Source organism: Microtus ochrogaster, unplaced genomic scaffold (genome assembly GCF_000317375.1).
Source record: "Microtus ochrogaster isolate Prairie Vole_2 unplaced genomic scaffold, MicOch1.0 UNK12, whole genome shotgun sequence".
NCBI classification, from domain to species: Eukaryota; Metazoa; Chordata; class Mammalia; order Rodentia; family Cricetidae; genus Microtus; species Microtus ochrogaster.
This window is the reverse complement of record NW_004949110.1, coordinates 6,588,582-6,601,433: the sequence shown is the minus strand read 5'-3', so window position 1 is coordinate 6,601,433 and position 12,852 is coordinate 6,588,582. Positions and strand designations below refer to the sequence as shown.

The following is a 12,852-nucleotide window of genomic DNA, read 5'->3' as shown; positions in this document are numbered from 1 at the left end:
TGAATAAAGAAGTGGAAGTCAGATTTTGCTATTCCTGTCCTCCTCACAATACCCACTGGCTCCCCTCGGAAGTGCCCCTTCCACTTCCATACCTCAAAAAAAAAAAAAAAAAAAAAATCCTCAGTACATATGGGGAAGTGAACCCATGTTTATTGGATATTTACTGTTTTTCAGGTAATGTGCTAGGATAGTTTGCAGGTTATTAAATTTGCTTCATTTTATGTAGAGGATTGTTATTCTTGACTTTAAAGATGCAGCAACAGAGAGCTCTTCAGCAGTGTAAGACAAGGTCTCAACAGGTTTGTTGACAAGGCTCATGTCTTTTCCCACCAGGCTGCCTGTCTTCCAGTATATTGGAATGAATTTGTTTCCATTGACAAGACTTGGTGATTACCTCTAAATTAACCGTGGTCTAATGAAATGGATACTCAATTAAGTTAGAATGTTGTCAAATGTAGTAAAAATGAATCTAGGGATTCATAAAATAGTCTTTTGTTTTCCTAATTCTGCTTTTGTGGGTTTTCTGCCCACTTGCTTGCCTTTTCGTTTCTCTCTCTCTCCCCCTTCCTTCCTTTTCTTCTTTTTTGCCCCTACTTACTGTTTTTTGACGTGAAATCTCTCTATGTGGTTCTGGCTGGCCTCAGACTCTCAGTCTAGCTGAAGTGCTGGAGCTGCAGACGTGTTACCATAGCCACTGAGTTCTCTGCTGTGGACTGCAGCTTCTTGCTTTTGAGTAGTTCTAATAAATACACACCTTTTATACAGAGAGGGGGATATGTAGCATTTGTTATCAGGTACTGCTTTGTTGCTTTTGAAAAGGGGCTAGTAAGAATTCCATTACCAAAGATAACAGTTACAGCCCCTGTAAGGCCTGTCCTTGTGGCCCCAGCTCTTCCACCATTTGTCTTTAGCCTTTTGCTTGCCATTACAGGCTCTCTAGGTTGCCTTATGAACCTGGCTAAGCATCATGTAACTGCAGGAACCAATGGCCTGCCTCAGCAGAGATTACACCATAATCTCTGTTTGCTTTCTCACCTTGCAAAGGGGCTGTAAGAACCATAGAAACCAGCACACATTCAACACTGACACTGTAAGTGGGCAAGGCAAACCACAGGAAGATCGTTCTTGCACTTGGTAACATACTTCTATAACCCATGGACACTTCCTGGCAATATCTTGTGAAACTTGCCTTTTCATGTGTAGTAGTTTCCTAACTTCTTCTTCTAGACTAAGCTTCAGTCAGAGGTGATTAATATCACAGTACAGATAGCTGCAGCTGTTATGCATTATCTTTGATCCGGACCTAGTAGTTTGGATAAGGGAATTGTTTGTAGATGTTAATTTTTAAGAACCTCTAGCCAAACAAGGATAGTGATAGTTACTATTTACTAAGTACTTTCTTTGTTTTAGATATTGTGTCAAGGGCTTTACCACAGTTAATGTTCACTACCGTCCTAAGTATTATCTCTTTTTACACAGGAAATTGAAACTAAGGACATAACAGATTGTTAAGTGCCCAAAGCTTATATTGAAACCCAACTGTCTGCTTTAAAACACAGTCATTTAACTGGCTGTATTGTCAATACCGCTTGTTATAGTGGTATTTTATTTGTGTTTTAATAAATATAGCTTGCCCGAAGACCAGAGAGCAAAGCAGCCATACTAGTCAGCCAAGGAGTGGTGGCACACACCTTTAATCCCAGGACTCAGGAGACAGACAGATCTCTGTGAATTCAAGGCCACACTCAGCTACACTAAGATGAATCTGTCTAAAATAGAAAGAAAGCTCACACAAAGGTGATCCCAGCACTTGGGAAGTGGAGACAGGAATAATATGGCTGTGTGGAGAAAAGACTATACAGGAGAAGAGGCAGGGGCTCAGTGGAGTGTGAAGTCTGAGGATCCGTGGAGACAGGATCTCACTGTTTCGGTCTGAAGGTTGATAAAGAGGTAAAAGGTCTCTCTAATGGCTGGCTGCTTTTCTTTTCTGATCTTTGGAGACAGTATCTATGTCTGGGTTTTATTATTCATGCTATCGCTCGTGATTTTAGAATTGCCCTGTTACAAAAATTGAAATTAAAATTAGAAAAATTTAAAGACTTCATTATATATTACCATATCATAGCTAGGACTATGTATTATATAATTAGGTGACATTTTAATCTCATCTAAGCTTCTTAACATGAGTCCATATTTTTATATATTTAATATTTTTAACTTTTTAAAGGCGTACTCTCAAGTGTATGAATGCTGTTTGTTGGAATGTGTATGTATGTATGTATATGTGCATATGTGCTCTACATGTGTACCTCACACCCTCAGAGGGTGCCAGAGCCCTAGAGCTGGAGTTATGGATGGTTGTGAGCCATCATGTGGGTGTCAGGAACTAAACTCAGGTGCTCTGCAAGATCAGCAAGTGCTTTTAACTGATGAGCCATCTCTCCAGCTCCTCGTATATTTTTAAATATGTATATTCTCTTTTTTTTTTTGTAAAGATATGGTGGTATTGACATGGGTCATATCTTCTCACTATGTAAAAACTACATGCTTAGCTTGACATTTCTGTTGTGATGATAACATAGCCCATGTCACTCAGGCCAGTTGATACCAGGTTCTCTCTTTAGAGTATTGCTTCCATTCTTTTCTTTCCACTCTTTGCTTTTTGTTACTTCAGTTCAAGTCCCTTGTCAGATTTTTCTGAAGTAGACTGTGGAAACAGAAGTTTCTGGTTCTCAAACATTCAGAGGCTTATATTAATTAGAAATGCTCAACTGATAGCTCAGGCTTGTTACTAGCTAACTCTTATGCTTAAATTAACCCATATTTCTTTTTTTTTTAAATTTCATTTTATATTCCAACCACAATTTTCTCTCTCACCTCCTCCTCGCCTCCACCCCCAGCTCATCCCCCATCCCCTCCTCCCAACATGGGTAAGGGATCCTATGGGGAGTTAACAGAGTCTGGCACATTAAATTTGGGCAAGACCAAGCCCCTCCCATAGGGAATATTAGCCCATATTTCTGTCTATACGTTGCCATGTGGCTTGGTACCTTTTCTCAGTGTGGCGTTCTCGTCTTGCTTCTCTGTGCTTACCTGTGACTCTGGATTCCACCCTTCTTCCCATCATAGTCTGGTCCCTTATACTCCTGCCTGGCTACTGGCCAATTAGAGTTTCATTAAACCAATTCGAGTGACAAATCTTACAGTCTACAAGAGCATTATTCCACAGCAAGACCATATAAAAGGGTTACTTTTAGTAACCCTTGCCTGGTGGTAGTTACTCTTGATTTTAATCCCAACACTCAAGTGGCAGAGGCAGGTGGATCTCTGAGTTGGAGGCCAGCCTGGTCTATAAAACGAGTTTCAAGACAGCCAGGGCTACACAGAGAAACCCTGTCTCAACATAAACTAAAACAAGCAAATAAAAAACTCAAAAACTTAGTAATCCTTGTTGTCTATGAAGTTAGGACTCTGAGGTTTCCATCTTAGGTTCTCCGTCAAACCCTCCCGTGTCCTCAGGTTCCCCCTTTTATCTGCTTCCTCAGTTTGTCATCTTCACTGCTGCCTTGAAGATGCTCCTCTAATTGCCACTCCAGATTTGTCTTCCTACGGCAGCAGTCTTCTTCCAGTGTTAATTTCTATATTTTGAAAAAGGTACTTATCACTTGAAAGATTTATTTTGAAAATTAACTAAAATAACATGGCATTCTTAAAAAGTCTACTGTGAAAATGTATTATTTATTAAATAAATGTTAGCTTTTATTGTGGTTTGACTTGCCCTTTTCCCACTGCAAATAGTCTTTTTCATAGTGTTCTTTTGTCCGGACCCTGCCCTATTTTGATTTCCTTTGAGGGTTAATCCCTTTAGGATCTGTGTTGACTCCTGTCCTTCTTTGTATTAAAGGTATGCTTTGAAGTAGGTCTGAGTTTACCAAATCTCTTCCAGACAGGGATAGAGTCTCAGAACTACTATTTTAGAAGGAATTTAAGAATTTGAAAAGCAGTCATACTATATAGCTTTTGACTGTGATTTATTCACTGATGCTGTTGCTGCTGATTTACTTTATTAAAACTGTATTGCTTGCCTAATAGGGTTATTATATAAATTTGTTAATGCAAATGAAATGAGACATTGAGAAAATTCTTAGGGGCATTCAAATATTTAAGAGATAGCTCATATTAGTAGTATCTTTTCCTAGGATATGTATAAGTACACAATACAACCTATTGATAGAAATATATAGATGGGATGTTCCCCAAACATACACATACATACCAAAGTCTCTGTTGAACAACTTGATATTCTAGTGCTAGATACAATTTATATGGTAGGCTAGAAAGATGGCTCAGTTGTTAAAATGTTTTTTACAAAGTCATGAGAATCTGAGTTTGATCTCTACAACTCACATAAGAACAAACAAGTACAGATGTTGTGGTATATGCTTAAAATTCTAGTTTGTTGGGGAGGTGGAACAGGAGGATCTCTGGGGCTCAGGGGCTAGCCAGGCTTAGTCAAACTTGTTAGCTCCAGGTTCAGTAAGAGGCTTTGTTTCCCAAATAAAAAAAAATTACATGGTAGGATCTAGGTACAAGCAAGCCTCCTTGCCCACATGGAGTTATTGTACAATCTACACAGGGAGGACAAGCTTTGAAATAACATTGGGACTGGAATGGTGGTTAAGCAAATAAGAGCACATGCTCTTCCAAAGGATTTGAGTTTGGTTCCCAGGATGCATATGGGTGGCAGCTCTCTACAGCCTGTAATTATAGCTCTAGGGCTATCTGGTGTCCTCTTGTAGCTTCCCCGGGGACTGTACTCAGGACTGTACATGCTGCATTTAAAAGTTAAAATTATTAGAGTTTTAGGCCAGCTAAGGTTACTTACTGAGACTCTTTCTCCAAAATAAATAAATTTAAATAAGTTACATGTAAATTTCTTCTTTAATATAAATTGATCTGTGTCAGCACTCTAAAGGTTAAAAGTAGGTCCCTTGTATCCGGTATGTGGCATGTTAATAAATACAAACAGGAGTGGGTACCACATTTAATGACAGAGGATGAGAGTAGTCAAGAAGGACTTCATTGAGAAGGCAGCTTCTGCATAACTACCTAAGGAGATGGGAGAAACATTTAATTTTATAGGAGATAGTCACTTTTTGCCATTGTCAAAAAGTAAACAGTTAAAAGCAAGATAATAAATGCCAATGGAAATAGTAACTGTTAAATGAAAAATCCTCCATATAAATGCCATTCATTTAAAGATCATCAGAATTATAAAGTAAGATTAAAAAATGATAATAGCAAAAAATAATAACAGCTAACTGGTGGCACAGGAGTCCCAGCACTTGGGAAGTAGAAGTAGGAGGACCAGAAGTTCATGGTTACCTGTCTATCCCTGGCAAAATAAAAGGTCCAAGGTCAACATGGAAGTCCTTGTCTCAACCTTCCAACACGAACACCAACCGAATAATAAAAGAAAAACACACACACACACACACATACACCACACCATATATATGTGTTTGTGATGAGGGAAAAGTTACATTTTATTCATTGGATAAAACCACTGTCATATAATGTGAAGATATTTTGGCCAACTTGCAGTATATCCTTGAAACAAGAAATGTCTGATTGTCTTAGGGTGTCTAATGCTGTGAAGAGGCAACCATGACTATGGCAACCTTTAGAAAGGACAACATTTAATTGTGGTGGCTTACAGTTCAAAGGTTCAGCCGATTATCATCTTGGCAGAACATGACGGTGTGCAGGCAGACATGGTGTTAGAGAGGTAGCCGAGAGTCCTGCATCTTGGAGGCAACAAGCAGTTGACTGAGACACTGGGTGGAATCCTGAGCATAGGAATCCTCAAAGCCTATCCCAACAGTGACATACTTCCTCCAACACGGCCACACCTACTCTAACAAAGCAACATCTCCATAGTGCCACTCCCTTTGGGAGCCGTTTTCTTTCAAGCCACTACTCTAGTGAAGTGTTTATTTTGCTCATCTTTGAACGTTTGAAAAGGGGACACTTTAAAGGAAATTTAGTTAACAGTTATGCATTAAACCATAATGTAAGCTAAAGTGCTTAAAGAGTATTGGTTAAGAACTGAACAAAAACATTTATTATGGAGTGAAAGAAGTTATGCTGGAGTGCTGTCCTCATCTTTGCAATGGGGAGCAGTTGATTGAGAATGATATACCTCCTGACCTTGATTCATTGTTGATGGAAATAGTGACAGTCATAAATACAATCAAATGTATACTTTTTGTTATAGGGCCTTTGTATATTTACAGTACCTTATCATGTTTTGTGAACATGAGAACCTGAGTTTGGTCACTAGCACCCAAAGAAAAAATGCCAGATGTGGCAGTGCACAGCTATAATTCCAGCTCTGGGGAGGCAGATCCCTGAGACTTGCTGCCAGTTAAATCTAACTGAGTAAGGGAGCTTCAGGTTCAGTGAGTGAAGTATTTTTGGGGTTTACAGAGACCTTTTGGTAGGGCGAGTTTGTTCCATCAAACCACATTAGCGTGGAAGGAATCCACAGGTTCTCGTCTTTTGTGGAAACAAAAGCAGAACCTCTTTTCTAAAGCAACATATCTATCCTTAGACCCACATTTTGAAGTCAAGATACCTTTATGTTGGTTTAACTTAGCAGCCCCCCAAAACAAATGTCTCTGCAGTCAAAAAATTTAAAGAAAACACAATAATATACATAATCCAGACTTTCTGTGTATATTCCATTTTACGTGGCTTTTTAAATTTACTCCTTTAATCTATGACTGTATTCTTTTATATTACTTTTACTGTCTCTTTAGAGACTTTATTTTTTAAACCTATTTCTTTTTATTTATTACAATGGAAGTGAAAATCATTTTTTCAGTTGGCTTGCTCAAGTATTATATCTCAAACTATAGTGGAATGCTATAAGAAATAGTTTCCAGAGACAAGTACACGGGTGCTTTGAATTAAAATACACTATTTTAAAGATTTATTTTTATTTATAGATATGCATGTATATCCATGTAGGTGCATGACATATGTGTGCCAGTGCCCTTGGAGACCAGGAGAGGTATCAGATCCCCTGGAGCTGGAGTTAGAAGCAGTTAGTTGTGAGCTGATTGGAAACAGAACTCCAGTCCACTGGAAGAGCAACAAGCAGTCTTCCTACTGTACCATCTCTTCAGCCTTTCTCTCTCTGTCTCTGTCTCTCTCTTTCTCTTTCTGTGTGTGTGTGTGTGTGTATGTGTGTGCGTGCACACACATGCAGGTGATATGGAAGTCAGAGGGCAATTTTGCAGAGTCAGTTCTCCCCTACCACCTTTACGTGGGTTCGAAGATCTAATTCAGGTTATCAGACTTTCATGGCAAGTGCTTTCACTCACTGAGCCATGTCGACAGACCCAAGACCTCTTAGTGATTTCCAGGCCAGTGAGGCACCCTGTGCCCAAACAAAACAAAACAAAAAATCCAACAACAAAAAAGTGGGCAGCTCCTAAGGAATGGCTCCTGAAATTGTCTTCTGGATTCCACACTGACTCCATACTTAATGTGCATGTGCTGCCCCTCTCCCTAGGCTTCCAAAAAAGGCTGACTGGAATTCTCAGGAATGACTTCGAGGTCACAGTGGAAAGGGCTGTGGTGTTGCTCAGTAGTACAATGCTTGCTGTTTTAAATCTTGAGCATTAGCAAGTTCTCAGGCCTCATATTGGAGCTGCAAAAACTTCTAACAGAAGTTCAGCCAGTTACAAATGCTCTCAAGGAGACCAAACAGAAAGAATGTGGTAGCAGGATCATCTGATTTAAATAGATTAATCAGGGAAAAGTTCTCTGACAAGTGTCATTTGAGCTGAGACCTGAATGACAAAAATGTACCAGCCATGTAAAGAGAAGAGAGACCCAGGAAGAACTCATAATAAATTTGTCAGGGCTGATGAATGGGGGAAAGTGAACACAGGAGAACAAAAAAGGAAGGGGTCAGAAGGAATACTTAGGGCTTTATGATTTAGAGATGAAATTTTATTTTTTACTTTTATTTATGTATTTAATTTTTGGTTTTTTGAGACAGGGTGTCTGTAACTTTGGAGCCTGTCCTGGAACTAGTTCTTGTAGACCAGGTGGATGTGAGATTTTATTCTCAGACAGTTTGTATGATTTGGAGCAGAGGAGTGACTGGCTTGAATCTGATGAAAAGATCACTTTTGGTCTCAATTATGGCTATGTGGCAGAACACTTAATCTACCATGCATCTGTTGGGTCTGATCCCCAACATCGAAAAGAAAAGATCACAACTTTTGGTGAAGAATAGATTGTAGGAGAGTAATAGAAGCAAAGATACCAGTTAAGATATTACCATGCTTGTCTGAACATAAAGTCATAGTGCTTGGGTTTGTGTGATACTGGCGAAGGAAAGAAGTAATTGGATTTTAGATTTTGTCTTTTAAAAGATTTTCTGGATTTGCTAATGAATTGGTTGTATAAGGCAGTGGCAGGAAGATGATGAGGGAGAAGGAAATAATTGTAGATCAAGGGAAGAGCTTGTGGAAGAGGAAATAAGATTGTTTTTCTGGAACTTGATAAATTTGAGATACCTACTGGATATTCAGAGGATGTTTAAGTTTAGCATGGAGGAGGGAAGATCAGGCCTGGGAGCCACTAGCATTAACACTAAATGCTACAGGTGTTTATAGAAAAGAAGAGGTATTCTAGAACTGAGCCCCAAGGCAATTACAGCATTGTAGTGAGAAGGGGGTGAGCAGAGTGGAAGACATAGGAGGAAAGCCAGAAATAATACATTGTGGAATCCAAGAGGAGGGAGCATGGTAAATGTTCACTCTTAAATGATGTTGCAAGGGTGGATATAGTAAGAAGAGGATTGAACGTGTGGGATTTAGTAAGCCAACATTCATTGACACTGGTGACTTTGATTAAAGTTTCAGTTTCACATTGGCATCAGAAACTGATTATTAGAGCCAAAGAATGGATGGAGAGTGAAAAGGCAGTCTAGAAGTTAAGGTTTGGCAAGAGAGAAGAGGTGGGGATTAAAGATGGTGTGGGATTTCCCTCTGAATGCTGTGAATATGTTTTATTACCATTGGTTAATAAAGAAGCTGCTTCGGCCTATGGCAAGGCAGAATAGAACTAGACAGGAAAACGAAACTAAATGCAAGGAAAAAGAAGGCAGGGTCAGAGAGACGCCATGTAGCTGCTGAAGGAGAAAGATGCTGGAACCTTATTGGTAGGCTACAGCCTCATGGCAACACACAGATTAACAGAAATGAGTTAATTTAAGATGTAAAAGTTAGCCAGGAATATGCCTAAACTATTGGTCAAGAAGTGTTGTAATTAGTATAGTTTCTGTGTGATTATTCGGATCTGGGTGGCCAGGAGATGAGTGCAGTCTCCCTTGGTCTGGGTGGCTAGGAAACCAACATGTAGTCTCATTTACAGGATGATTATTTGCTTCTGTTTGTTTTAATTGGGAAATGTTATTTATGTGCTGATGATAGAAAGCTGATAGAAAAGAAAATTAATTGCTGATTCAGGAAAAAGGCATTGACTGCAGGGAAATTCTTGAGATGGTACTGGTGGGACAGAATGGAGAGAGTACCTTTTCTCTCCTAGAGGAAGGATGCAGTGATGCGTCATGACCCCATGTGTCTATATATGGCTCCTACCTTCAGTCTTTTTTGTTTTTAAGCACTTAGGTTTTTTCTTATAATTAAAAAAATACACTTTGATACAGAGTTCTCGGAAAAGGCGTCCTTTAGACCTTGACTCTCTGACCACTAGTTGTTTTTTTCTCTACTCAGTGTTATGACTTCTTCCAGACTGGATTCATATATAAGCCTTGGGTGATATATATAAAGATATTTAACATCAATTTAAACTTTTTGTGCCAACAGATGAAGCAAAAAATTTATTGCCATATCTTGGACCTAACAAAATGAGAGATTGTTTCTGCACTATAAATTTGGACCAAGAAGAAGTTTATCGTACCCAGGTTGTTGAAAAGTCTTTAAGGTTGGTAGAAAATAAGAAATTACCATTCATTTGATATATATTCATGGGTTTATGTATTTTCCAGATTTTTATCAAGTTGACTTTCTTGAATTAAAACTAATATTTTTATCTAAAGATTTTCTTTTCTATTATGAATTTATTTTTAGAGTTACAGGATGTAAGCATTTGAAGGGGTCTTGAATGTTCAGTAAACTGGGCTTAAAAACTTTGGGCTCCTTAGCAGTAGCTCTGGCAAGTGGTCATGTGGCATCTGCTTAATAATGTTACAGTCACAAGAATTTCGTGCTTTCTAAGCAGTCTACTTGGTCTTTGAACTGTTCTGACACAGAAAGTGCTTATGTTTAATTGGTTAATGATTATTAAAATGATATTCAGCCATGTACTAAGCACTTGCTCAGTTCTGGGTTCTGTTTACTCGTCTGTCTGTGAGAATGACATCAGTGTAGTGCTTGGTTTCATATGGCTTTTCACTGCCTTACAAAGTTTTTTTTTCTTTTGAATTGTCCTAGCTCTGTCTCTTAGATTTTCTGGGGAGCAAATTTAGTGTATCTTTTACATGACACTATTAAATGTTTGAAAATAACGATTGTTAATACTTTAGTCAGTTCTCTAGATTAAATTTTGCCTATTTATTTGAGTTTTCCTCAAAATGCATCATTTTATTTCTCCAAAGAATAAATTAGTTCTTAAAGTTCACACGAGTTGGAGCTAGAGAGGAGGCTTAGTTGGTGAAATGCTTGATGCACAGATGTGAGGACTGGTGTGCCACCTCAGCACCCATGTGAGTAGCAGGTGCAGTAGCTACCACTTGTAGAACCATGCTGAGGACATGGAGGTGGGATCCCAGGAACTCACTGGCCAGCCAGTATAGCTAAATTGTTCATCAAGAGACTTTATTTCAAAAACTAAATTGGAAAATGATTGAGAAAGATACCTGATGTCAATCTCTGACCTACACACACCCCTACCCCTGCATATACACAAGAACAAACAGCCAAATACACACACACACACACACACACACACACACACACACACACACACACACACCCCATACATGTTAACTTACTAGTATATTATCAGGGAATTAGTCTTTGGTAGATTTTTTTCATCTTTGAAAGTATCTCAGCAAATTCTTAATTTGCCTCCTCTGCCTTGGTGCAATGTTTGTAATTCTGATTTAGAATTGTGCTAAAGTCACTTGTCATGGCACATTCTTTCAATCCCAGCACTTGGAAGGCAGAGGCAGGCAGATCTTCATTGACTGTGAGACCTGCCTGGTCTACATAGAAAGTTCCAGGCCAATCAGGGCTACATAGTGAGAGCCTGTCTCTTGTCTCAAAACAAACAAAAATCAAAAATCCCACCACTACCAAACTGCTAAAAGGATAGTCTTCAAAGACAAAGCAGTTGTGGATTCTGGGGTTGAAACACCATGGTTGGTGAATGAAACTGTTGTCATAATGTATTTCATTCCATTGGATTTCTGGAATATGTTTTAGTACTGCTTTACCCCCTCTCCTTAACTTACCTGTCTTTTCCTCTGAAGTTTGCCTGTGTCTCCTTTTCTGTTTTTTCTTTCTCTTTTCTTTTCTCCATCTTCCCTTTCTTCTCTCTTTTTTCCTCTGCCCAGGTTGGCCTTGAACTCTTACTCCTCCTCATACTTCAGCCTCTGAAATGTCTGTGTTATAGGCATATCCCTCTGCATGCCTTTTTATGTGTTTTGGTTCTTGTGATTTTGAACTCTTCATAAGGAAAGTATTAGATAAAATTAAAGTAGGCCAATATAGAGGCTTAGTCAGTCAGTAAAGGTGTCTGTCAGCTGTCAAGTGTGACATCTTGAGTTCGGTACCTGTAGTCGGAGTTTTTCTGTGTCTCAGTTGTTGCTCCCAAATATCCATGCAGAGATTTACTGTTAATTATAAATGCTTGGCTGATAGCTTAGGCTTATTACTAACTAGTTCTTACAACTTAAACTAATTCATTATTTCTATTAATCTATGCTGTTCCGAGACCGTGGCTTTTACATGTTCTACATACCTGCTTTCTTTCCATCTGGCTGATGACTTCTCTCATTTTGTCTTTCTTCCCAGCATTCTCTCTGCCTCCCAAATCCTGCCTAACTATCAGCCAATCAGCTTTTTATTAGCAATGAGAGCAATACATATTTACAGTGTACAAAGATTGTTCCATAGCAAGTACCCAGAGCCCACATGCTGAAAAGAGAGAACCAACTCCCACTGGTTGGTTGTTCTCTGACTTCAAAATTGTTCCACCCTCAGAAGAGAGTGAAGAGTAGCCCCAAAAGATTGGGAGTAATATACTTCAAAGATTTTGTCATTAGTCATATGCCCATATTGATTTAGAATTTTGAATTTTTCACATTTGTGCATATAAATTTATACATGTTTTTATTTACACTTATGAATGATGGAATAGTGTCACTAAAAAGGCTGAATAATTTGTCACGTAATGAAGAAAGTTAAAAGAACAGCTGGGATTTGAGACTTGAAATCATTTCAGTTTCAGTCTGTTACAATTTTATATCATAAAGTAATCAGTGATAAAATTAAATAGTAGTTGTCCATAAGTTGAGTACTTGTAGTTTATAATATGTAACCCTATATATCAAAATTACCAGAATTAGCTTGTATTTTTTAATCCTTAATCTTTCTGAATTTTTGTGTAATGGAAAATGATGAGATCAGTTTCCTTTATTTCTTTATCCACCTTTAAAAAACAAGAAATCGCCGGGCGGTGGTGGCGCACGCCTTTAATCCCAGCACTCGGGAGGTAGAGGCAGGCGGATCTCTGTGAGTTCGAGAC

The 12,852-nt window shown here is 38.6% G+C and overlaps 1 protein-coding gene across 1 annotated transcript in view; it reads left to right on the top strand.

Moving 5' to 3' along the window:
* Rasa2 (RAS p21 protein activator 2) overlaps positions 1-12,852 on the top strand; it is a 101,402-nt gene that overhangs the window by 9,775 nt on the left and 78,775 nt on the right. Inside the window, exon 2 of the mRNA XM_005366673.3 lies at positions 9,909-10,026. Within this exon, the coding sequence (XP_005366730.1) occupies positions 9,909-10,026 (118 nt within the window). The remainder of the gene's footprint in view (positions 1-9,908; positions 10,027-12,852) is intronic.